The sequence below is a fragment of the Lentinula edodes genome (assembly GCF_021015755.1).
Source record: "Lentinula edodes strain Le(Bin) 0899 ss11 chromosome Unknown C8R40scaffold_57, whole genome shotgun sequence".
Classification (NCBI taxonomy): Eukaryota; Fungi; Basidiomycota; class Agaricomycetes; order Agaricales; family Omphalotaceae; genus Lentinula; species Lentinula edodes.
The window spans coordinates 150404-176952 of NW_025764363.1; the positions used below are offsets into that span (position 1 = coordinate 150404).

At 46.1% G+C, this 26549-nt stretch overlaps 3 protein-coding genes across 3 annotated transcripts; all 3 read right to left on the bottom strand.

The window, feature by feature from the left end:
- Nucleotides 1–17617: 17617 nt before the first annotated feature.
- Nucleotides 17618–18124, bottom strand: C8R40DRAFT_1074200 (uncharacterized protein; the record flags this gene model as incomplete). Its single annotated transcript, XM_046226678.1, has 3 exons — nucleotides 17618–17692; nucleotides 17725–17756; nucleotides 17917–18124. The coding sequence occupies 3 exons, from the start codon at nucleotides 18122–18124 to the stop codon at nucleotides 17618–17620; spliced, it is 315 nt and encodes a 104-aa protein (XP_046080341.1).
- Nucleotides 18125–21480: 3356 nt separating this feature from the next.
- On the bottom strand, nucleotides 21481–21928 carry C8R40DRAFT_1024270 (uncharacterized protein; the record flags this gene model as incomplete). The annotated part of the gene is made up of 2 exons (XM_046223054.1): nucleotides 21481–21636; nucleotides 21695–21928. Coding segments are annotated over 2 exons (390 nt in total), but the record flags the coding sequence as incomplete, so codon positions are not given.
- A 1485-nt stretch (nucleotides 21929–23413) lies between these two features.
- Nucleotides 23414–24933, bottom strand: C8R40DRAFT_1176919 (uncharacterized protein; the record flags this gene model as incomplete). The annotated part of the gene is made up of 5 exons (XM_046232592.1): nucleotides 23414–23854; nucleotides 23911–24166; nucleotides 24222–24391; nucleotides 24452–24639; nucleotides 24714–24933. 5 exons carry the CDS (start codon nucleotides 24931–24933, stop codon nucleotides 23414–23416), a joined length of 1275 nt encoding a protein of 424 aa, XP_046080343.1.
- Nucleotides 24934–26549: the final 1616 nt, after the last annotated feature.

Consider the following 26549-nt stretch of genomic DNA (forward strand, 5'->3'; position numbering starts at 1 on the left):
GAAGGCAATGGGGATGTAAATTTACTTGCTGCAAAAAATTGCAGATGCAGAAGATACACCACCACGCATCTCCTTGCACCAGTGGACTCAATGTCCAATCAGGACAGTCCTGTCCAAATTCATAGCGGGCAGACAACATACACGTACATGCCCATAAGGCATATGCACCAACTTCTGATGAGGAGCGAGGAGTCTGAAGTGATGTTATGTTCTCAGAAGACCCTGGTGGAATCAGACACTCTGATGCTGTCAAAGGAACTTTTTGGATCAAATCTAGAAAGGGCCTTGGAATTTTGTCATAGACTGGTCACAGATAATTGAGGAACCTTGTATATAGTTCAATGCGAATCAGAAAGTACAGGGGAGGTCCTTCTGGAGCAATTTGACCAAAGAAGGCAGCTCCATAGTTCTGATGGTCATTTCATAGCACCGAAACATTCATTGCCCAGGAATAACAAGGTTCTTGAATTCAATAACTTGGGTAATACAACCACGAGGAACCCTCAGTTACACTCGGGGACCTCCCCCACTGTGCATGCCCTGGCTGATAATCTGACTCCTCCCCCCAGAGTTAACCTGCAAACAAAGCCGGTAACACCAGTCTCAATGCAACAATATCAGTTCAGTGAAGTAAGGGTAGATGGCACACAACATTCATTATGGATCTCCAGGCATGATGTGTCAGCTTGGCTGGTCCCCAACCCTGTACATGTTCCTCCAAGATTGAGCAATCCATTAGTCATACCCTATCAAGAGTTGGAATCAATGCAGTCTCAAGCAGTGGGGGCAGAAAATCAAAGGGGTTCAAACCAACAAGGAATGTTGGCAGCTTATGGGGGAGTGGTACCTGTGCAGGGAGCTCCTTTTGGAACTCCCTTTGTGACTAGAGCACGGGTAAACTGACCTGGCACAGTTGTTGACTTGGCACACTCTCAGGAGTCAGCAATAATGAAACAGCAGCAGGTCCAAGTCATTGAGACACTCCAGGAGCAGCTCCAAGAGGCAAGGAGAGAGTCCGCAGCAGAGGGGATACCAACTGCACCCCTAGTAAGGGTAGGTGGTACCAGGGGAGGTCCATCTCCTATAGTTTCATGGCCAAGGAGCTGGCAAGCTACAGAACCAATCTCCTTTACTAGACATACTCCTGTGGAAGTTCTGGGAGGGGACCCTCACAAATAACAAGCAGCCCCAATCCCTGCCACCCTGAGTATGGACAGGCAATGGATTCAGGAATGGGGGGCTCGCGTCCAAAGAGCAAAACAAGGAGAGTACATGAGACTGGAGGGAGGAATGTACACAATGTACATGTTGAAAGACAGTGGACTACCTGCAAGGGGAAGAGGAAAGGGAGGTCCAAACTTTCCTGATAGAGCACCTCCCCCACACCATTCAAATCACCCGAGAGATTGGGAAAGACCTCTGAGCCAGGAAGGATGGAATCAATGGGGACAGATAAGAAGGAGCAGAGGAGGAGCTCCTCCTCCACTGCCACCCTCAGGAGGACCAGACAATAATGATTCCACTGGTTCCAACAAAGGGGAACACACCCAGTCAAACAGGAACGGTAGCAGGTTCATCGAGGACAGGGGGGAGCTTCCCACCGGGGCTCCTGAAGTACCTCCAACCAGCTGTCATAAAGTACGCAGCCCCTATCATTTTCCTTTTCTCACCGTCTCGACGCCTTTACTTGTACGATACATCATCCCATCACTGTCAAACCCCCATCGATTACTGATCCATCAATTACTGATCCACCTGACCCATCTTCTCCTTCTACTGGCTTCCGCCACCTTCTTTGTTCCTAAACTGTACAGTATTACATCGTTGTTTCTCGCAGACCGGATTATGTATATATCGCCAACCCTCCACAGCCTGGTCCCTTATCTTGACCTCTCTGTCATTATCTGGGACCAGGTATGTGCTTACTTATTATTACCTATGACTACGATACTCAATATATCTCTGTCATTATCTGGGACCAGCCTGCCGCCGTTCTGCTTAGTCGCTCCGCCTTGTTGCCCTGTTCAGTTGCTCCGCCTTGCCGTTCTGCTTAGTCGCTCCGCTTTCCCGCTCCGTCAGTCACTCCGCCTCTGCCGCTTCGTGACATTAGGTCAAGATCCATTACTGCACTGACAGCCTACCAATAAGGTTGTCCTTGCAGGGTCTATAGACACCACGTCTTCCCCAGTTCCGCCCGACTCTGAAACACCTGTTGCCAGTATAGACTGCTCCGCACTCCCGCACGCACTTGACCCCAGAGACCAAGCTCACGCCCATAACAATGACGATACTTGGCGCGATTGCCAGTCTCAACCTTGCCCCAACGCCCTTTCGAACTCAATCCGGGAGCCACTCACTGTGAGCAATATAACCTTCCTGCCGATTCCCCAGCCCCGATTGCCTACTCCCATCATGTCGACTCCTATCCCGCCTGCCCCAAACACCTCTGCGGAGGATCTCATGGCTCAGCTCATCAGACAAGTAGCTAACCTTGCTACAGCTATGGAGGAATGCTCATCCTCTAAGTCAAGCATGAACAAACCCGAGGTTTTCAAGGGTAAAGATGGCGCTGAAGCCCGTCGCTTCATGGCTCAGTTCCAGAATTGGGCGTCAGAACAACCGGATCTCACCAAAAGCCAAGTAAAACTCATCAAGTCCGCCTTGGGCTTCTTCACAGAAAGTGCCGGAGATTGGGCAACTCCCCATCTGCTACATTTCAATGCGGAAAATCCCCCTTTTGGAGGAAATTGGGAGGCGTTTCTGAAGGAATTTAGCCAACGGTTTGAACCAATGGACCCAGGTATGGAAGCCCGTAGCGAGATCAAGAATCTCAGGCAAAGTAAAGGACAGACAGTTGCGGAATTCGCTCAGAAGTTCAAGGATATCGGAGATCGGACTGAAATGTCTGATATTGACTTGCGGGAATGTTTCTTCACTGCATTACTCCCAGAGATCCGGCAACACCTCATCACCGTAAACATTGCCCAAGGAATTGCTCCGACTCTGAAGGAGGCAATCAAACGGGCCATATCGGTGGATGTCTACCTGCACGATCCCACCATGACTGGCCGGAACTCTGGATACCCTCCCACGCATACCGCTCATACTACCCCTGCTGACCCCCACGCTATGGACATTGATGCAACCCACACCAGTAATGGGAATACTAGGGAGGCATTCCTAGCTCGCATGCGAGGACGATGCTTCGGCTGCGGTGCCCAAGGTCATGTCAAGCAAAATTGCCCACACCGAGAAACCACCTGCCGCTACTGTGGACGCCGAGGACATCTGGAAGCAGTCTGCCAAGACAAATTCATGGGACTCGGACGAGACCGAGGCCGACGCCAGCAACCTCGACGCCAACAGATATCCGCTACGGACCCGCGCCATTCTCCCTATTCCCAAACGAATCCGTCCAAATCGCGTCCTCGACCCCAACATCTGCTCCTGCACCTGTAGCTGCTACTCCGAGCCCTCCTAACCAGGACTTTTCCAATCAGATTGGTCAAATAAGGGAATTACTTGATCGTGCTAATGCTATGTCCTCCTCGTCTTCTGGCTTTCAACAGGGTTTTTAAAGAGGGTACCCGCTTCGGCTGCACCGAGAGTACCCCGTAATCAGTTTGTTATGTTCGCTACTTCTTCGTATGACTCGCACCCATCATGTACAATATCATCGATCCGGGAATTAAACTCCACGTCCCCACATTTCCGAATTCATGCGAGACTAAGAGGAAGGAATCACAGTATAACAACTGCAGCCATGGTAGACTGTGGAGCTACCACCCTGTTTTTAAACCAAGACTTTGCCACCCGGAACCACGTAAGATGTGCACCCCTCCATAAACCAATCGACGTTTTTAATATCGATGGAACACCTAACCGAGCTGGACGGATAACCCATTTTGCACGTCTAGCACTCACAGTGGATAATCAAGAGCAATGGATGGACTTTTTGATCACCAACCTAGGGGGTGAAGACATCATCCTTGGACTCCCCTGGCTACGGAAGGTAAATCCGGAGATTGATTGGGAGAAAGGACGACTCTCAGTAAAGCCTCCTCGAGTAACGATAGAAGAAGTCCCAGACGAGGAGATCTTGCACTCTCATCTAGCCGCCACTCACACAGAAAGCCCGATCCTCGAACTCCCGGAACCGGAATCTCCCGCAGAAAACCCCCACATTGAGGTGCCACCAGAAGCGACCCTTGAACAGAGCGAATCAATAGCAGTTGAAGGACTACCAATACACCGAATTCGAGCCAATCATAAAACTCGCCGCGCATGGGTAAAAGCAGGAATTCTAGAGGAACAGACGGAGGAAGTCTGGTGCGCCGCGGGATTCACTTACTCCCCGCAGCTAGCAGAGGAAGCCAACCGAGACAAACCCGTTAAAATCTTCGAAGAAATGGTCCCTGAGCAGTATTGTGATTTCAAGAAGGTTTTCTCAGAATCCACCTCTGAACGATTACCTGCCCACCAACCTTGGGACCATGCAATTGATCTCGTACCTGGAGCACCGGCAACCATGCGTACCAAGATTTATCCCATGTCCCTAAACGAGCAGGAGGAGTCGGATCGTTTCCTAGAAGAAAACCTACGAAAAGGCTATATCATCCCCTCAAAATCACCAATCTCATCACCGGTCTTCTTCGTAAAGAAGAAGGATGGGAAACTCCGTTTTGTACAAGATTACCGGAAACTGAACAAGTACACTGTGAAGAATCGATACCCTCTCCCATTAGTTGCTGACATCATTAGCCGACTTCAGGGAGCAAGATACTTCATGAAGTTTGATGTCCGCTGGGGTTATAATAACATACGGATTAAGAAGGGGCATGAATGGAAAGGCGCGTTCGCAACAACCCGAGGCTTGTTCGAGCCTAAGGTCATGTTCTTTGGTCTCACAAATTCCCCTGCCACGTTCCAAGCACTTATGAATGCTATATTTGCTGATCTCATTGCAGCCGGCAAGGTGGCAGTCTACCTAGATGACATCCTTATCTTCAGTAACGATCTCGAGGAACACCGACGAATGGTACGGGAAGTATTAACTCGGTTAGAAAAGCACGACCTCTACCTACGACCCGAAAAATGCGAATTTGAACAGCAACAGATTGAATACCTCGGACTCATCATCTCAGAAGGGGAGGTGAGAATGGATCCGGTAAAAGTAGCGGCTGTTCGCGACTGGCCAGTCCCTACTAATCTTCGGGAACTACGAGGGTTCTTGGGATTTGCAAACTTCTACCGACACTTTATCCGGAACTTCGCCAAAATAGCACGACCTTTGAACGACCTGATGAAGAAAGACACCAGCTTTACCTGGACCGACACTCGACAGAATGCATTTGACACCCTCCGAGAAGCCTTCATCTCCGCACCGATCCTTGCTCTATGGACACCAGACAGGCCTACTCGAATCGAGGTAGACGCATCAGGCTTTGCCACGGGAGGCACCCTTATGCAGAAGCAAAACGACGGCCAATGGCATCCAGTAGCCTTCAGATCGGCATCCATGCAGCCAGCGGAACGGAACTACGAAATTTATGATCGAGAGATGCTTGCTATCATTGAAGCACTGAAGGATTGGAGGAACTTTCTAGAAGGACTCCCTCAACCATTCGACATCATTACGGACCATTCGAACCTCGAATTCTGGCGCACTGCACAAGACCTCACCCGCCGACAAGCCCGATGGGCCCTCTATCTGTCACGGTTTGACTTTCATATGATCCACCGCCCTGGCAGAGTAAACACCCAAGCTGATGCTCTCTCCCGCATGGCAGTTCATCATGTATCAGACAGCGATGATAACCGGCAACAGACAGTCCTTAAACCCGGCCACTTCGTAAAAATTGCAGCTTCGATCCTACAGAACCCCTTAGAGGATCGTATCCGGAAAGCCTCAGAACGGGAAGCACAGGTATTGGAGGGTCTCAAAACAGTCAAAGAGCACGGACTACAGCGCTTGGCCAATGGGATAGCCGAATGGGAAGAGGATGGGTTGGTCTACTACCGAGGTCGAGTATACGTACCAGCAAACGACGACCTACGCACTGAGGTACTCCGTCAATGCCACGACCATCCAACTGCAGGACACCCCGGACTACACGGGACACTTGACTTGGTCAGTACCCATTTCTGGTGGCCCACGTTGCGCTCTTTTGTGGAAAAATACGTTGAGGGATGCGAGGTTTGTGCCCGTAAGAAGATCCAGCGACACCCACGGGCCGTAACTCAACCATTAGATGTACCATCCGGTCTATGGGAAGAGGTAGGGGTTGACCTGATAACACAGCTACCTAACTCCCAAGGCTACAATGCTGTCTTGGTTTGCACAGACCTATATGGAAAACAAATTCACGCTATTCCTTGCACCAGCTCCATCACAGCCGAAGGCGTTGCCGATATTTACTACCAAGAAATCTTCCGTCTCCATGGTCTTCCTCTTCACTTTAAATCTGACCGCGGACCCCAGTTTGCAGCTAAACTCATGCGATCCCTTCTCGCTAGGCTAGGAATTAAATCAGATCTAACCTCCGGATACCGTCCTCAGTCCAATGGCCAAACCGAACGAGCAAATCAGGAAGTAGAGAAATACATCTGCCTCTATGTGGGACGACGACAAGATGACTGGGCAGAGCACCTTCCCATGGCGGAGTTTGTGATTAACTCACGGACTCATTCTGCTCTAGGCATGTCCCCGTTCGAGCTAACCTACGGCTATCTTCCCTTGTTCAATATCCCAGTGGGCCAACGCAGCGGTATTCCAGCTGTAGATGACCGTATACAGATTCTCCGAGAAGCGCGACAAGATGCCGGGGCTGCCTTACACCTAGGAAAGAAACAACAGAAGGAGGGATACGAACGCGGGAAGCGGAAAGCTCATCAATTTAAAGTCGGAGACCTAGTCTGGCTCAGTGCAGAGGACATTAACCTTCAGCTTTCCAGTGAAAAGTTAGGAGATCGACAGCTTGGCCCTTATCGCATTCTGGAGAAAATTGGCCCTCTAGACTACCGCCTTGACCTTCCCCTATCCCTAGATCGCCTCCATCCCGTCTTCCATGTTGATAAACTATACCCCTGGAAAGGTAACTCGATTAATGGCGAAATACCAACACCACCAGAGCCGGTATACTTAGAGGATGAAGACGAACCGGAATACGAAGTAGAGGAGATCTTAGACAGCCGGGTTCGTTGGAAGAAGTTGGAATATTTGGTTAAGTGGAAAGGTTACGACGCAGGGCACAACTCTTGGGAACCCGCAGCCAACCTCAGTCGAGCACCAAAAATTGTTCGGGCCTTTCATAAAAAACACCCAACGGCAGCAAAACCTTGACCATCGAGGACAATGGTCATAAGGAAGGGGGTAATGTCATAAAGTACGCAGCCCCTATCATTTTCCTTTTCTCACCGTCTCGACGCCTTTACTTGTACGAGTGCAAAACTTCCAAGAAAGTATAAGACTGTGCCATTATTTGATATAACTGATCCAAGTCAAATGATACCATGGTTTGAAGCTACTGAAAGCATATTTGAACATGGAGGAATTACATCTGACAAGACTAAAGTGAGATTAGCTTTAGAATGGACGTCTTATAAAATGAGACAAGCATTAAGAGTTTTTGATTTGGTAAAGACACCGAATTGGGATCAATTTAAAAAGGATCTGAAGAATATGTTTCCGCAATCTGTAGGAGACAAAAGAGGATCTAGATTATTGCTTGAACAATTGGTCCATCAATTTAATCCAATTGATGCAGGTGAACAGGAGAAGATGAGAATCTTCAGACTCCTCTTCAACACTGAAATGAAAAAGTTGATGGACGAACCAAAAATGATCATGAATAGTGACGCAGTGAGATTGTTCTTGGCACCTATGACTCCCGAAGTAAGGAGAAGCGTGCTAGAAACAGTTGTGAAAGATGTATCAGTCACTTCTATGTCAGATAGACGAAAGGAAGACCCTTTCAAGATTGACGAAGTAATGAATGCGGCTGAGAAGTATATGATTGGAAGTTCATTTGATAACTACTATCAAACACTTTCCATTGCTTCTTCAAGCCCACCAACTGATAACCCTAATTCATTTAGTAGGGGACGCATTAATTTGCCATTTGCTGCAGATGTTCCCAAGTGCCAACAACAGTATGTAAGACCTGGGTCAGAATAGGTCTTAGGGTAGGTTTTAGTATAAGGGATTTATGTTGTAGCATGCTAGGAGCAAGCTGGAGCTCAAAGGGAGGTACAGTAACTGCGACCAAGGACGGGAATGACCTACAAGTAGTTCAGATTGAAAGGATTGACCTTTGAAGAGGCTCCTAGGAGGTCCTAGGAGGTCCCTAGGACATTAACGGGGCTAGAGGTTACCAGGAGCTAGGGAACATCGGACGGCTACGTAGTTCCAGTTGTAGTAAATAGGATTGACAGTACAGGATCGTAATAGATTGTAGAGGTAGGGAGTTCCGGACTTAAGAGCTCCCGATGGAATGGAAGCTCAGGAGGGAGGTCCCGGGAAGTGGAGGTAGAGGCAGACATCCTCAAGCGTTGGAGGCAGTAACAGAGAAGCAATACATAGTTCAACATAGGGGGTAGCTTCGACATTAGCTAGATCGAGGTTCCTGAGCTTGTGGAGCACTTGGGGAACTTGAGGGGGTTTGGGGGAGGTTGGCTCACCAAAACGATAGACGTTTGGGGAGCTTTAGTATTGCTTGAGGGAGCTCAAAGACTCACTCGGATTGCTTAGACGTAAGGTAAAAGCGTGTATTGGATCGTTTAGACAACCTTAGAGACGAGATAGTAATAGAGAAACAGAGATAAAGAAACAGAGAAACAGAGATAAAGAAACAGAGAAAAAGAGATAAAGAAACAGAGAGTAAAGAGAAATCCGTATGGTTAGCAGGTACAAAGGGACAGGGACTGGACCTATGCAAAAGGGTGTGTGTTCAAAATATACCAAGCTGGGGATATTTGTGCTACGAGGTTACTTATATAGCTACAGGAAGTGAACAAGAGAACATTAGGAACCTTGACTGTCGAATTGGCTGTGATCTAGAGTTGCGTGTCTACCAGGTGGGGGCATGTTGATGGAGGTCTCAGTAACAAGCTTGCCTTGTTTTTGTGTGAAAGAGACAGGAAGGAATCAAATGGGCACTCCAACCAACCAATCTAATACACAATATGCGAGTTCACTGCTATCAGATTTATTCAATAGCAAGGGGTAGCATTGGCAAAGGTTCCACAAAGCTTTGAGAGCTAAGTAAGAAGCTTCAATCAATCAATTTGAATTGTTCTAAGGATTCGGTATATTCCTTTGATTAAGGTAGATTCAGCACGATTTGTACTTTGATTGTATTGATATGGGTATATCAAGAATTGGGGGTTTGAATCAAAGTAAATTAAAACCAAAACACACAGACCCCTACAGAGGGCTAGAACTATGTGCCGGCACAACCACACAGCGTGATTTGCCCTTAAGACCAACAACTGATCCTAAGTTTGAAGAATACCCAACATACTTCTCGCAGTCACAAGGAGCAAAACACAATGTTCCTATACTCACAAGTGCTAGGCCCGAATGGCTGCTAGCAAAGAGGCTTCAGTCTGGCGGGAGTGTGTCTTTCCTTTTTACGGATTAGCACTGCAACATCGTCCCAAACTCACTTGTATTCCAGATACATCAGATCGCTATTTATACATACAGAATATAGAGCCGCACAGTACAATTAATTTAATACAATAAACGTTCAGAACCGCAAGGAAACTTCTACAATTGGTCAGATACCATTTAATTTGAATCTACATGTCCTTATTTGGTCCATAATGATTCCAAGATTCTAGTATACCTCCAAACATAGGTAGGTACTTCAATATTCATTTAATTTAATTGCTTTGGAGAATGACTCGAATAGGCGAAGATCGCCGTGATTAGGAACATAAATACGGTCATCAAGGCGTAATAACCCATCACTACCTAAGCTCCAACATTCATTGGAAGGATCTTTGGCAAGTTCCAAACCAACGACGGAGCCCGGGTCCTTCGGAAGAGCGAGAATGATAGCTTGATGCAGAGCTTCGATATCCATAACGATAGAGGCTTGGAGTATCGGGCCTTCTAAGAAGGTAGCTCAAAGAGAAGTAGTGAGTTGCTCATTAGTGAAGATAGGTCTTAAAGAGTGAGGGTTGACTTGCGCGTAGCCAATATCCCCCTCTTTGGGATAGACGTCCCAGCGTCTAGTTATTGAATCTGGTTTTTCACCGAGCTTCCCCGGTCGGGAGCAAATTACCATGTTGAATTGGTGGAGATACTCTGACCAATGGACCTGTCGACGGGTGAGAATCTTGGTAGTAGAAAAATACAAGATTTTTGTGATCAGTGACGACGTCCACCGGATCGCCAGATCCTTCCAGATAATGATGCCAAGCTTTGAAGGCTTCGAAGATGGCAAGGAGCTCTTTGTCATGAGTGTTGTAGTTGAGCTCCGCAGCGTGAAGAGTTCTGGAAAGGAAAGCTAAAGGATGAATTTTACCGTCAACAGTCTGTATGGAGAGAATCGCCGCAATGGCGTAGTCGGAAGCGTCGGTTTCCACGATAATAGGACGATTGGGTTCCCAGTGAGCAAGAATAGGCGCAGAAGTGAAAGCAATTTTGAGGTTTTCGAAGGCCTCTTGACAGTTGTTGTCCCAGATCCAGGGAGCGCCCTTCCGGGTAAGCCGAGTCATCGGCACAACAATATCACTATAATTATAAATAAAACGACGATAGAAGTTTGCAAAACCCAAAAAGGACTGAATGTCCTTAACCTTCCTAGGAACAGGCCATTCCAGAATGGTCTGTACTTTCTTTTTGGACATGGTCAATCCGTCAGGGGAAAGAATGTAACCCAAGTACTCAACGGTATCCATATTGAACTCGCATTTGTCAGGATTGGTGTAAAGCCAATGTTTCCATAACCACCAAAGAACTTCCTTGACATGTTCTCAGTGTTCCTCTGGCGTGTCGGAGTAAATCAGAATGTTGTCAAGATAGACGATGACACAGACATCTAGCATGTCAGGAAAGATGTCATTAACAAAATGTTGGAAAGCAGCAGGTGCGTTCGTAAGGCCGAACGGCATAACCTTCCATTCGTAGGAGCCGTAACGGGTCCGAAAGGTGGTTTTCCATTCGTCACCTTCTGCTATTCTGACTAGATGATAAGCGTGAGCGAGGTCCAATTTGGTATAGATGTCAGCCTGTTTTGGAGCATCGAGGAGGTCCGAGATTAGCAGCAGGGGATAGCGGTCCTTCTTGGTGATACGGTTGAGACCGCGGAAGTCCACGCAAAGCCGAAGTTTCCCGTCCTTCTTGGGAACGAAGAGTACCGGAGCGCCGTGAGGCGAGGAAGATGGGGTGATGGCACCAGTGGCCAGTTGTTTGTCAATAAAGTCTTTAAGGGCGACTAACTCCTTTTCAGACAAAGGATAAATTCGACCGAGAGGCGGCGAAGCGCCTTCTTCCAAGTCAATCTTCAGGTCGTAGGGTCTGTGTTCAGGCAATGAATCTGCAGCAATCTTGTCGAAGCCGTCTGCAAACTCGGCGTACTCTTCTGGAATAGAGTAATGAAGTGGAGGGACAGTAGAAGCAGTGGAGGAGCGGTCGGTGGCGCGGGCCGCGACCTCAGAGTGGATAGCACAAAGAAGAATAGGTTCCATACCAGCATCCTTGCAAGCCCTATTAAAGACTGCAGCACTGACAAGTGCAATGTCGACCTCGGGAGTTTCCAGTTGAGCAGCGAATTGGGAGACCATAGGATAGGAATAGATGGGTTCAAAGGGGAATTTAGACGAGAGGGGCTTGGCCCGTAACGTCCGAGAGCAGGAGCGAGAGCGAGAGCGAAGTGTGTCCCCGGGAGGGGTCTCCAAAATTGTCGGTGAAACCGACAGCAAAGGTTCCGGTAGCGGAACAGCAACCTTTGCATCAACAGTGTTGGTGGCAGAAGGCACAGATGTCTGTGGAGAATCAAAGTGTGAAGTGTTACGGAACGTAATGTTTTGAGATGCCCAGTCAATCAACAGATTGTAGCGGGATAAGAAACTGTAACCTAATACTGCTTTACAAGATGAATCTAAATGTGTAACATAAAAGGGCAATAGGAGCAGCTTGCCAGAAGGGAACCAAATGGCGATGTTCGCCATATCGGTAATTGGTTTAGAAGATAATGAACCATCAAAAAGACGAAGATCAACAGGAGAAATTTTGGTCGTAGGAATAGAATTTTGAGAAACGTAACGAGTATCAATAAAGGAGTCAGTAGAACCAGAGTTAACAAGAGTAGGAAATTTGAGAAGAGCAGAAACAGGTTCGGCCGGCACGGCCGAATCGGATAACGGAAATTCAGTAGTTAAAGATATTACAAGAGATCGTTCAATGGAAGAAAGAGCGGAGGCATTGAGATATAACTCCCCAGGTGAGGTACGAACCTGATCAACGCAGCTCCTGTTTCGTACCGGGGAACAAGAGCTGTGGACTAGTTTTCTGATTCCTCTTCAACAACCTCAATGGTTGCTTCGGGAGTTTCTTCAACTTCGGCAGCACGGCCCTTCGATTCTCGGGCCTTTCGCTTATTGCAGTCAGTAATCTGATGCTTACCACTGCAGAAGAGACAAAGGTTGTTCTTCATCCTTCTTTCTTTCTCAGAGGGAAGGACTTTCCCATCTGCACCAAGATGGTTGAACGCGGGGCGCTGACCACCGGATTGGCCGGAATTCGAAGAGTCCTGGGGCTTACCATTGTTGTTAGGCTTACCACCAGAGAAGGGTTTAGGCTTTGGTGTGAATGGTGCCGAAGAGCCAGATGGCTGAGAGTTGTTTTGCTGGTTAGTAGAACCAGTCTTAAAGTCCGAGGAACCCTTCTTCGGGTTCCGAGCAATAAAAGGCTTACTAGCCTCACGCTTCTTGGTTTCTTCGCGCTTCCAATAACGGTTGTCAATATGAAGAACCTCTTGACGGTAATCAGCGAGTGTCGCCGGATCGGGCAAACACGCCATTTCATCCTTGATGTGTTCAGCTAGGCCTCGTCCATAAGCCCATTTCAGGGCAGCAGAATCCCAGTTGGTACTAGCAGCCAGGGTGTTGAACCGGATGTTGTATTTCCAGATGTTCTTGGTTTCCTTCATCTTCAGATTACCGAGAGAATCTTCGGCCTCGCCTTGGGCGTCGTAAATGCTGAAATTGTCCTGGAGCTCCTTGACCAGAGCTTTGAAGGAGGACGTCCACGCCGGCGGCGAGTTGAGATCCGGGTCGGGGATATTCACCTTCCGTTGGTCGGTGAAATACTTGGGATGGTCATTGAAGACCAGGGCGAGATTGACAAAGAACGTCTTGAGTTTTTGGGGGTCTGAACCGTCGAATACTTCTGGCTCCTTGACCTTGCTCTTAGATTCAGAGCTGTCAGAGGGATGGCTGAGAGCGGCAAGAATGGTACCAAGGGTCTCAATGGAGCCCTTGAATCCCGAGAGGAGTTCCAACATAGCACGTTGCTCGTTGGGGATGTCAGGAGAAATTCGGGAACGGGGTCCACCAGGTCCACCGGGACCGCTGGGACCGCCAGGACCACCAGGCTCACCACGCGGTAAACCGCCGGAGTTGTCATCCAGATTGTCGTTGTCGTTGTCAGCACCCAGATTGTTGGGGTCAACAGGAGGGTCTTGATCATCGTGATCACCAGCGTCCAGATCGAAGTGAGGAGGCGGGTCACAAGGAGATTCTGAAGCAGCACGACGTTGAGGTTGTTTCCCAGTACAACGAGCTATGGCTTGGAGGATGGGAGAATCAATTCGAGTAGTAGACTGGCCCTGAGCCGGAGCGACCACGGGGGGTTGTCCGTCACTGGTATACAGAGTACTGTATTCAAATTGTTGTTCTTCTTCCATGGCCTCAGGAAGAGTCGATGTAGTAGGCACAGTGGCTGGACCGAAACCGCGATTACGGCAACGTGGTTGACCAATGGCAGAAATAGAGTCGGAGAAAGGGGCAAATGATTGGGCTGTGGTGAAGAAAGTATTTTCTTGGGAGTTAGCTCTAGATTGAGCTCGGGTTTTCGGAGGCATAAAAAATGATATGTCAGTACGACGTTAACGGATTGAGTTTAATTATACTGTTAAGATCATGTACACCGTGTAACCGTGCCAGGGCCACAAGGTGTCTAAGGGCGGAGGTCGAATGGGACAGTAGTGAAGTTATTAACAACACCGCTGTTACACCATTAGTCCCCGGAGATCGAGAGTATAGAAGAGAGGAGCTAAGTAGCAGCCAAGTCAGAGCGGCGGTATCGCCGACGACGAGAAGCGAACCAAAGAACGTTTAAGTCCTAAGGTCGAGTAGAACGTACTTCAAGGCATTGAGCCTGCAGACTTAAGAACAATAAGAGTAAGATTACAATAAACAGTGGATCTTCGGAATACCAAGCAGCGGTATGGAGGCCCGAGGCATGGACTTGACACATCCTTGATGCCGAGACTACTGCCATGGCCTTGTCTGTCAGTGTTCGTATGTACTGTATGAATGTCAGTTCTCGGTCAAGGTATACTCCCAGTATGCGGATCGCATCTTGAGCAGATATTTTAGTTACCATGCCATCAACATCTACCACAAATACTGGTGGCAAGTATCCTCCGTCGTGTCTCCATGAGTGGTGTGAAAGCTCAAGTTTGTCTGGTGCAATGGGCAGTCCAATTTCATAAAGCCATCCAATAATGAGTCATATGAGTAGTGCGATTATAGTGGTATTGTTGTCAAGTGAGGTTGAGGAGACTTGTGTGTTCCTATCATCCATATAGACACTGAGAGTCAGTTTGGTAGTTCTGTGGGTGTCGTTTTGAAGTAGAACTTCACTCTGTTCTTCTGAATAGGTGATGCATAGATGATCAATAGGATAGGTGAGACATTCAAGCCCTGTGGGATTCTGTTGTTTGGTTTCATGCCTCATATACCATCTAGGCAGATTGCTGCCTGCCTTTCTGATAGAAATGTGGCTGTCCATTTAACTACTGGCAGTGGGAGGCCTAGTTCTCTCATTGTCTTCAGTAGGATACTATGATTTACGTTGTCAAAAAAACCTGAAATATCAAATGTCAGCATGCTAGTAACAAGACCGTGATTATGAGCAGCTTGAACGTCTTCAACATATTCAAGTATTGGATCTACAGATGAGCTCCCTTCTTGACCTCCAAACTGAGTTTTGGGAACCAGACCAAGTTTTCCAACCATGTATCCCAGCTGTCTTGCAATGATCTTTTCTAGTACTTTACCCATACACTCTAGCAGTTGAATGAGCTAATATGCTCTAGGCTTGCTGTAGTCTGGTTTTTTGAGCTTTTGTAGGGCAACTGCTATAGCTTGGTGCCATAATCGTAGGTGGTAGCCTGTTTTGATGCAGTAGTGCATGATTGAAAATATCAGGTCAGCTTCTACTTCCCAAGCCTAGCAAATTGCTCTGAAAGTGATCTAGCTGTCCCCTAGAGCTTTAGATGGGCTCTGGTCTTCTTTTACTTCTGTTTGTGTTAGTCGTTCATGTGGGATGTCACCTGAGAGGTTCTCTGTGAAGTTTGGTGGGTCTTGTGTGGGTACTGTGAAACCTGGCTGAAATAGGACGTTCCATAGGGCATCCTGTTTTTCTTCCATTTTGACAGCTGGCTCTTGTCCAGATTGCTTGATAGCTGGTGATGGATATGTCCTTGAGCCCTGTGTCCATTTCTGAATGTCAAATATTTCATCTGGTGATTTCCTACAGGGTCTTGTTGATCCACCCATGTTTGTGATGACAAAGGAGTTTCTGAAAGTAGTTGCTGGCAGTCAGGATCTGGGATTGTAGGGCCAGATTGTTGTAGCCCCATTGTCTTTGGTAATCCAGCTGGTGTCTACAGAGGTTGGCTCTTGCTGCATTTGCTTTGTCAAGTTTTTTGGATCAATATGGGACTGCGCATGCATTTGATTGCCATTGCAGTTTTGAGTGTGTCAGTTATGAGCTTGACATCTTTGTTGTGTAGCTGATCTCGGTTGGTTGAGTTTTTCACATTGGTCCATTGTTCTTTGTGAGCCTGTATCTCGTTAGAGAATGCCATCTTCCATTCTGTTCAGTCAGTTTTCTCAAAGTTGTATTTTAACCCAAGGACATTCTCAACTTCCACCTCCAAAGTCTATAACCCATCACAGGGCATGGTGGTCGGAACCACAGCTGCTCTTGGCATCTACTGTCCACTCTTGAGCTGCATCAAGTGCATGCACTACTGGGTTTACAAAAGTGAGATTGATTGTAGATGATGCACCTTGTGAGTTGTGTTCAAAGTATGTGGGTACACCTTTCTCATACATCAGCATGAATCCTCCATCCATAAGCCAGTTGATGAATTGTTGAGTTTTGAGAGTTGGAGTGACTCGGATCAGACTCCAGTCATTGTGGTGTTGGTTGGTGTCACCTGAGATGATGACAGGTGTAGTCACTGGGAGTTATATCTTTTGTAGTTGCTCCGAGGCATCTGGTCTCTGTCACCCATGGCTGGATTTTGCTCATGGTTGTGAGTAGAGGTTAATAATGGTGGTGACTGGGTGGGTCCCTTGTGAAATGTCAATGATTTGGATGTCAAGGTCATGTGCAAGGTCTAATCTGAGGGTTATCTTGTAGTCAGGGTGTCATTTAGTGTATGCCATTACCTGTGGTCAAGTTCCCGCTTGTACCATTCCTACTGGTAAGATTGGTGTCCAAGCACAGTGTCATGCCCTGTCAGTAGAGCTCCCTTTCCTACACTACAGAACTACCCAGATCAGCCCATCCAATTGTCTTAACAAACCTCCCATCCTCCCACGGACCTCCCATAACTCTTCCTCCCACTCCCATGGACCTCCCACAACTCTTAACGAACCTCCCATAGACCTCTCATAACCGGGATGGCCCCCCATATACACTGTCAACAATTTATCAACCCAGCCTCATGAATTCCATGCTGCACACCATCCCCTTTGGATGCTTGCTTCCTATAATGTCTCCTTGCTCATTCCTCTTGCATATATAAGTACCCTCGTAGCATAAATGTCCCTAGCTTGGTATATTTTGAACACACACCCTTTTGCATAGGTCCAGTCCCTGTCCCTTTGTACCTGCTAACTATAAGGATTTCTTTTACCTCACGCCTAAGCAGTCCGAGTGAGTCTTCAAGCTCCCTCAAGCAATACTAAAGCTCCCCAAACATCTATTGTTTTGGTGAGCCAACCTCCCTCAAACCTCCTCAAGCTCCCCAAGTGCTCCACAAGCTCAGGAACCTTGATCTAGCTAACATTGAAGCTATCCCCTATGTCGAACTACGTATCACTTCTCTGTTACTGCCTCCAATGCTTGAGGATGTCCGCCTCTACCTCCACTTTTCGAGATTCCATTCCATCGGGAGCTCTTACGTCCGGAACTCCCTACCTCTACAATCTATCATGATCCTGTACTGTCAATCCTATTTACTACAACTGGAACTACGTAGCCGTCCGACGTTCCCTAGCTCCTAGTAACCTCTAGCCCCGTTGATGTCCTAGGGACCTCCCAGGACCTCCTAGAAACCTCTTCAAAGGTCAATCCTTTCAATCTGAACTACTTGTAGGTCATTCCCAGTCCTTGGTTGCGGTTACTGTAGCTCCCTTCAAGCTCCAGCTTGCTCCTAGCATGCTACAACATAAATCCCTTATACTAAAACCTACCCTAAGACCTATTCTGACCCAGGTCTTACATACTGTTGTTCCCAATTGAGCCCAACCATGGTTCAGTGATTAAAACAATATTGTATCTGTCAATAAAAGTGTTGAGTGCTGTGTGACAAACCTGGTTACTTCAGTTAGTGTTTAAGTGGAAGATTCTGATAGGTTGGGAATTTCATTGAGATGAGCACATACTAGTGTCTTTCATAGTCAGATCTGGTTGAGTATCCATCTGCGACCCATCTGGTAATCTATATCGTCCTTCATTTGGACGTGGATGTGTTGGTGGGATGACAATGGTACCATGTCCCCTGGCATACTGTACTCCACCCATCTGGTGCCGGTGCTGTGGTCTTCTTGCTGCCACCAGCAGTGTTCTTCGTCTTCGCTGCTCCCTTTCCATTGTTGTCCTGAGCAACTTTCAAGAAGTGGGCTTGTTGAGGACACAGCCTTACATTGGCTGCATGTTCTCCTTCACAGTTTGCACATTCAAGTGCTTCAGAATTGTTGGTGTGGGATGTCTTGGGGTGGGGGCCGCTGCATTTGCAGCATCGGATATTCTCTTTGCAGATTGAGATATGATGCCCAAATTTCCAGCAACATGTACATTGCAGTGTTGGCAGTAGTGGGGCGTGAGGTTTCAGTGTGCAGCCCCGTCCTGCAATAATCAGTTTTCCCTTTGCATATACCTTTTTGGCATCCTCTTGGTTGTGGAAGGAGAGAACAAATGACAAGTAATCAATTTCCTTAAAGTTCTCTGAAGCTCTCATCCAGTAAGGTGGGTCTGCCAGTTGGACTGTTTTGAACACCGGGTTGTCCGCTAGTAGAAACACTTGCAGATCTGCTGGGGTGAATGTCTCTCCTTTGTCTCAGCCAGTAGGCACTCCATTAACTTGGGTTTTCATGCAAGGTTCATCAGTTTGGATTTTTATTTCTGAGAGTGGTTCGTTGGTTAGGATGTCTAGGAAGAGGTGTACCAGTGGCTCAAGCTGGTTTCCTCATTGGTGTTTGAGCGTGGTGAGGACAATGCTGCCTTTATAGTTATTTGTAGCTGACGTTACCTGGATTTTCTCTTTTTCTGATTGAGAACCAACAGCATTGCTCAAGCGCTTGTTGATCTTGGCTACCGCTGCTCGAGTAATGAAATTCTTTCGAGGTGTGTCACATCTTAGGGAGATTACAAGTCAGGCTAGGTGGTTGCAGTCAAGAGGTGATTCGGGCTCACAGGCATGGCTCTGGGATAATGTAGGCAAGGATTTCCTAAGTTTGGGGGCATAAACTGGGCCGGAGGCTTGGACAGACACTATCCCTGGTGAATCTTTTGGTGTTCTTGTACTAGCGAGTCCCGGGATTGGATTGGTTGAGTTGGTTTGCTACCTTTCCATGGAATCAAGTCACTTAGATGGTTGTCAGAGCTCCTGAATTATTGTTGTGCTATTGTCCTGGTATATAACTGTAGAGTGGTCCTTCCGGGCATATTGCTGGTGTGCATGACAGGAGTATTTCAGTCATCCATATAGCTTTATGGCTTAGTCTGTCTGACCATTCTATTAAGTGTTCTGCTCCCATGATGAAATTAATGAGGTTGAGGGCGTATTCGAAGGTATCTGTGTGAGATGCTGATTTGGAGAGGGGTAAAGGTTTGGATTCAATGTTTGTGGTGGTACGTCTTCTATTGCTCCTTCCTCCGCATCTGTGAAGTCTTCACCTGTGCCGCTTTAGTGGGGATTTTGGTTGGCATATTTCATTTCTGTCTTTTTTTTGGCATGTTTGATGGCTCCATTCTTTTCCCCAGCAGCGAGGAAGGCCTTTCTGGGGTCTTAGGGCATCCATTCATGTGATGTATATTTGGTTCATGAAGAGAAGGTGGTTCCCCACCTCCAATAGTATTTTTAGTACTCATATTCTACGTGAATTCCGCTTTTCTATTGTGAGAAAATTCGAGGATGATGATGGATTTGAACAAAGAGAGTTTTGTCAACACTTTGAGGCCCCCGGAAGCTCCACCAGAACCCTGTCCGGGCAAATGCTGTAATCTACACAATGTTTTGGGCCTAAAATACGCTATTACGGACAAGGCTAATCACATGAAAGTCAAAAAATTGCAATTTTTTCTCCAATGAGCTCCTACAAGTTCTTACACCTTCCTACACCCTGATACGGTCATACGAGGCTTTAAATAGTGGTTCCCAACTTATTCCTAGCAGGTATTCTAATTTTGAGAGGCGGAAGAGTCTTGAGTGTCTCCCTAGCCTCACAATTCTGAAATGCACTCCATTTTTGCCCTGCCCACTTGTTCAACTTCATGGCAGCGGAAGGACCAGACAGTGTATTTGTGCCTAAATGATAGAGGACATTGGCAGCCGATGCATGCGTATGTAGATGATACTTGTGACCAGAAACTGAGCATGAAAATCGTTGCTCCGACAGTCCTGATTCACTGTTACTCTCTGATTCGGAATCAGATTCATTTTTGTGCTTCTTGAATTGTCAGCAATAGCAAGACTAAGTAAACAGTCAAGAAAAACTGACCACTGGTACTCCTAAAGGAAGGTACACCTGAAGCAAAAGATAGGACAAACCCAAGAGGTCAGTTGCCTTTGGGAGTGAACCGTAGCGAGAGCTTTGAGCTTTTTGTAGATGTCCAAAACTTGCCCAATGTACATCCGTTTCGTCGTTCATATGATAACAAAATTGTTTGGCATGAGTGGACACAGACTGGTGACATTTTTTGACCCAATATTTCGTAATACTTAATGATAAGAATTTAATCAGAACAAAACAATGAATTATGAATGGCACCCTCTTACCTTCAGAAGAGGCAAATACTTTCTCGATATTCTTTGCAACATCTAACCATCGCTTTTGTCACCGAGTCTTCTTCTGTTGACTTTGCAAATCTGCATTCAAGTCTTGAGCAATGCGTAATCTATGGGAGGCCTCCTTTGGTGAGATCTGTTTGATTTGTTCATGTGTCAAAGCCAAGACTTTCCCTAGAGCATACTTGTTACTTAGTTTGACTGTATGCTCAGACTTAGCGGCTGTTGCAGACTGCCACAACTGACGCTCCTTCACACAGGCAGCAATGGAGATTTTTGATGTGTTGCGGTCTAAGAGTTTGCTGAATTCAATCACAGGTAAGGAAACCAGCTGCGAGAGAACCAAGTCTGACTGAATAGGAATAAGTGAGGCAGCACATGGTAACAGGATACCAATATCAGTGTTATGAAACTCATTTTCGGAAATAATGTCTTGAAGATCAGTACACAGTGCGGAATATTTTGCAGTGTCTTTGGCAGTGATCCCAGCAATACAGTTGAATCTCTCGTGCGTATCAGCAGCATCTTCATCGTCATCAATTGCAAGCAACTCATTGGCTTCATCATCTGAGTCAATATTATGACCACCACCCTCATCCTTGTCTTCGACAACTTCATTGTCCAACTCAAAGTCGGAAGACTCATCTTCGTCCAGTGAGCTATCCAAGACTCCGGGTATTACTTCTGATGCAATGTGCAACAAAGGTTGCTTAGCGAAAGAGGGTTTTCGGTGTGCGGGATTCATAAGAATATCACGGCACAGATGGACAGCCTTGTTATAAGCCATGCTGACAAGGATATTCAGGCACGAGCAAGAGAAATATGCAAGTGTGACCAGCACTAGAGTGTTGCAGAGGCGATTGAATATACGCAAGCTAGGGGGAGAGATGAATGATCGTTTTATTGAATATAAATCCGGAAATTTCTTTGAAAGGTCCAAGATATGATGGTTTACAAGGTTCAACCAGAATCGCGCACGAAGAGCTGCCAGAACACGGTCTTTGGTAGACATTGTTGGATTCATCCATGCCTCGAAAAGGGTGCCTAAACAGCTGAGTTGAGATAAATACATATACAAAGAAATGAAGTATCTTGCCTAGGACAAATATATAAACAAATGGACCCTCAAATCCTGCCTTGATTTTTGTTTGAACATCTTCAGTCTCCGTCATCAATTGAAGAACATTGAAATGAAAAACCCGGCGGGCAGCACCATCATCTTGCTTGTCCACATTGTCGACATCTCGAAGCTGAAGACCGGCTCCGTTGAGTGAGTAAATATCAATGAGCGACTGATTGACAAGATAACCAGTTCCCAGACTTGTGGTATGTGTACCATGCTGAGGTTGGTAATGAGCAGTCTTTTGTGCATGAGGTGCGTCAGTCACAGAAATGAGAGGACCAGATTTAAAGACAGGCACAGACAGTCAGATGCCATATGGCAGGTTCTCGTAGACCAATGGGGGCAGTTCTGTTTGTTCTTGGTCCATGAGACTTTGCACGGTAAGCTCGGTAGCAGCACCATCTGCAGCCATTGCAAGAATAAGCAGGTTGAGCTGACCAGCCATTGTGATGAGACATATATGTAGGGTATGAATATCACTGGCATCCTCTTTACCTGCAGTAGGTAATAGGGCGACTACGATTGGAGGACTTTGAGGGATTGGCACCTGTGATAGGGCTTGTAAAATTGATGCATGCATAAACCAGTATGATGACTGACCTTGATTATCACAGCGCGAACCTGAGTGAATCAACCTCAACTTCCTGAAGAGACATTGTTGTAAACATACAGTTTACTACGGAGACGCATATAGTCACAAACGTGACACATCACAGTATATATACAGCACTAGCCTCTTAGACGTATCTCATCCGCTTACCTCCATCTATTTCACATAGAGTACCCACTTGTATCCCATATCTCTCTCGACTTTCCCTTGCTCTTCTCAATCATAGCCGATTCCTAGTATCTGGTCCTCTTGTGAGTCCCGATTAGTGTTACCTGCGAGCATCGCAGGTTTCCACTTTTTTTTTACTATGTTTCAAGCTTGATTGTAGGGTTGGGAGGTTCAAAAGACCACCACGCCCAAAAACATAACCTCCATTAATACCTCATTAACAAACACAATTGTGATTTTTCATATAAGGAGTAATCCTTCGGAAACGTAACGCTTCATTCGTCTTTGTCTTGTATTTTGTCTATTGTATCTCGCCCATTGTTCTCACCCACCATTCTTGTCTGGCTCTTGCCTATCGTTCTCATCTGGCTCTTGCCTGATCATCGCCTATTGTCTTTCGTCTTTCGTCAATCGTATTTCGCCCTCTACGTATCATTCATAAGAACATCTGGACTAACTCGTTGTCTGACAGTTTTGTTACACTGGCTGAATTACAACCCCGTCATGAAGGTTTACGTAGCGCTGTCAGAACCTCGAGTCCCGACACAAACACATTGCCAAATCCTTGTCCGACCTCGGAAGAATCTCTGTCTTCATCTTTTCCAACGCTTAATCCTCCCGTACCTACTACATGTGCTGTATCGCCAACTTCACCAGAGGAAGACAATATGACCTCTCGTGTGAACGAATCCGGAAATATCGAATTATGCAATGGCAAATACGGGCCTTGTGTGAAGCCAGAATATGGCAAACAAACTGAACTGAGAAATTCAATCGCTTCTTGACCTTTGTACAGTCTGAGGCTGCTATGACTGGCCCCGAGTACTTAAGGGAGTCATAGTATCATTTTACGCGAGCCATGTTTTCGAAGACTAAATAAGGATTTTGTAGGAACATCTACTGATCTTGACCATAGTGTTCTACCAGTAATCAACCAGTCACTTCGAAATAATTGAAATACAAAAGGTGCACTCACTGAAGCTGGCAAGAGCTTGGACCCCCAAATGTTGATGTGAAGATAGTGTATTGCTGATGAGAGTTGTGACCATACCCCCGCATCAGCATCATGTAGTTGATCACATTTTGCACATATTGAATTCCATATTTTAATTTCGGATTATCTGAAGACTCTCGCCTCACTCTGTCCTCCAAAGAGGCACAAATCTCAACAACATGTTCGTGTTTGCCAAGATTCCCTTCTTTCGCATGAGACCAGAGGCGCAAAAAACAGTCGTGAGGATCATCTGTTTTGAGCGAGTCATTGATATCAAAAAGAATCTTGTCATCAAGAAGATCTTTCATATGGTGTTGCTCAATTTTCTGGAGGCAATCAGTAGTAAGACTAGAGTGTATTTCACGGAGCCGGGATTTTTTGAGTCGTTCTTCCAGTGATAAGCCTGCTTCATGGTTTTTCTATGAATTCGAAATGACATAAGTATCACAATCAATCAAGGCTTGAATCCACATACCCTCTGTACTGAACGCTTGAATGATTCGTCCTTGCTGATAGCCCTACACAAATTGCAGACAGCATCACTGTTGTGTGTCTGAAGCTCGCAAACTGTTGACTCGATAAAACCTCCTGAAATATCAACCTCCCATCGAGCGAATGCAGATATGGTGAGTACTGCCTTTTTCCATTCCGTCTCTGTCCATTTATTGACATCGCTATCTAGACATTTGTCAATAGGGACCGGGATCACCTCATCATCGGGGTTCATGATGCTGACTTTAGTTTGAGGGAAAACTTTATAGGGAAATAGACGGCCAGCCATCTTACATAGCGAAAGCTTGAGAGGATATACCTCCGAACGTTTGAGTCCTTGTCAGCTCGAGATAGGCAGTATACTGAGGACTTCTGAGATGTACACAGACTTTTTTCTTTATAGGACTTGATGTTACATTTTCAGCTGGGTTCAATGGAGAAAGCATAGACCGAATCGATGGCTCCTGTATGATGATAAGCAACAAACTCAATGAGAGTTCACTGAATAACTACTGAATACTCACAGCTTTGACAGTCTTCATCGTGAACTTCTTTGCTGAGATGGTAGGTCCTTCCAATTTCCCTGACAATTCTTGAGAAACAGAAGCGTGAGTGGGTTTGCGCGCAATCTTGAAGAATGAAGTAATAGTGTCACTGTTATTGAGCTTCACAAAGCATTTCAATTCATTGTAGGGGCGTAGGTATGCTTGACCTTATGTAAAGGGGCAGAGGTTCTGACTATACTTCAGACCCGTTTCTGTTGAGTGATGCGAGGGTACAATTCACGATGAGCGGTCCAATTCTTGAGCTCATATGACCTTCCGAGCTTAATTGGTTTGAGACATCCACCACATTTAACCTCACGGTCATTCACAACTTTCGAGACCCATTGATCATCCTCCAGAATCGATTTGCGTTCCTCGACTGACTTTTTCTTCGCACGAGCTCTCTTGGCGGGGGGCTTTTCTTGATCAGTCTCATCATCGGAATGGACGTGTGATTTCATCAGACATCTGTGCAAGACTGCGCTTTCCTGATCCAGAGAATGTCGAATTCGAATCATCAGCTGTACATGGTAAGTTTGAAGATCTATTTAAGGAGAATATATTAACATCGGAGCATAGTACACAATGTCATCAATGGAAAACTGTCACTGCATGCAATGACTAATAAGTTTGCGCAGCTTAGCTAAAACTTATAAGATACTGTCGAAAAATGAAAGCCTGATAAGATTGCGGACTTATGAAAGGACTTATTGAAGATAAATGTGACAACCCTGTCACATATGTTTTACATAATAAAGAATAACAAATGTGGAACTTATGGGATACAAATGGAATTTTCGGAAACTATAAGTATTAAATAAGGTCACATACTTTAAAAACAATAGTACAAGACTTATAGGAAAAATTATCCAACAAAGTACTAAATAAGTACCTGATAGGTAGGGTTTTATATCCGAAATTTGCAGGATACTGATGTAGTACAGAAGAGAAACTTATGGAATACATATTGGGAACTTGTGTGACAGGGGAACAAATAAGGCAGGCAAAATAAAATGAAATAGTCAAAAACTTATACAATAATTATATGACAGGACATGTTGGAGAATGTCCAAAGGGGTGTGAAGCATGTTCAAGTGTGTTGAAGCTTAGTCTGGATGTGATGAAGTATGTTGGAAGGGTGTGAAGCATGTTCAAGTGTGTTGAAGCTTAGTCTGGATGTGATGAAGTATGTCGGAAGTGTGTGACAAATGCGGACATTTGTTATTCTTTATTATATAAAACATATGTGACAGGGTTGTCACATTTATCTTCAATAAGTCCTTTCATAAGTCCGCAATCTTATTGGGCTTTCATTTTTCGACAGTATCTTATAAGTTTTAGCTAAGCTGTGCAAACTTATTAGTCATTGCATGCAGTGTTTTGTTCTATCATTATCTAACTGGTTACTGCAGTGGGTAAAAACCCGTGCATCTGGTGGACTTCTGCTCGTTTCTCGGGACACCATTTCTCCAACGTTGCTATCATAAAAAGTACACCCCTTTTCATCTCAGATTGTCCTTGTTTCATGTCATTGTCAGATCTATGTGGATTACGATCACTGTCAAGTCCATGCCTCGGGCTTCCATTCCGCCGCTCGGTACTCCGAAGATCCACCTCTTATTGTAATCTTACTCTTATTGTTCTTTCTCACTACACATACCCTTTCGTTCTAGTCCCTCCTTATTGTCTTTTACTTTACCCTGCAGGTACTACTCATATAGCTCCTAGTAGTTAGTCTGGCACTCTGCACCGATGCGCCGATCCGTAGATATAAATACTGCCTGTACGCTACTGTAGTTCCTCAGTTTAATTATCGACTTAGATTTCCTCCTTAACTCTGTGCTCCTCTAAGTCTTCAGGCTCATCGCCTTGAAGTACTTTCTACTATAACCTTAGGACTTAGACATTCTCTGGTTCGCTCCTTGTCACCGGCGTTACCGCCGCTCCGACTTCTCTCTATACTCTCGATCTCCGGGGACTAACGGCGTAACGGCAGTGTTGTTAATAACTTCACTACTGTCCCACTTGTCTTCCGCACTTAGACACCTTGTGGCTTTGGCACGGTTACACGGTGTAC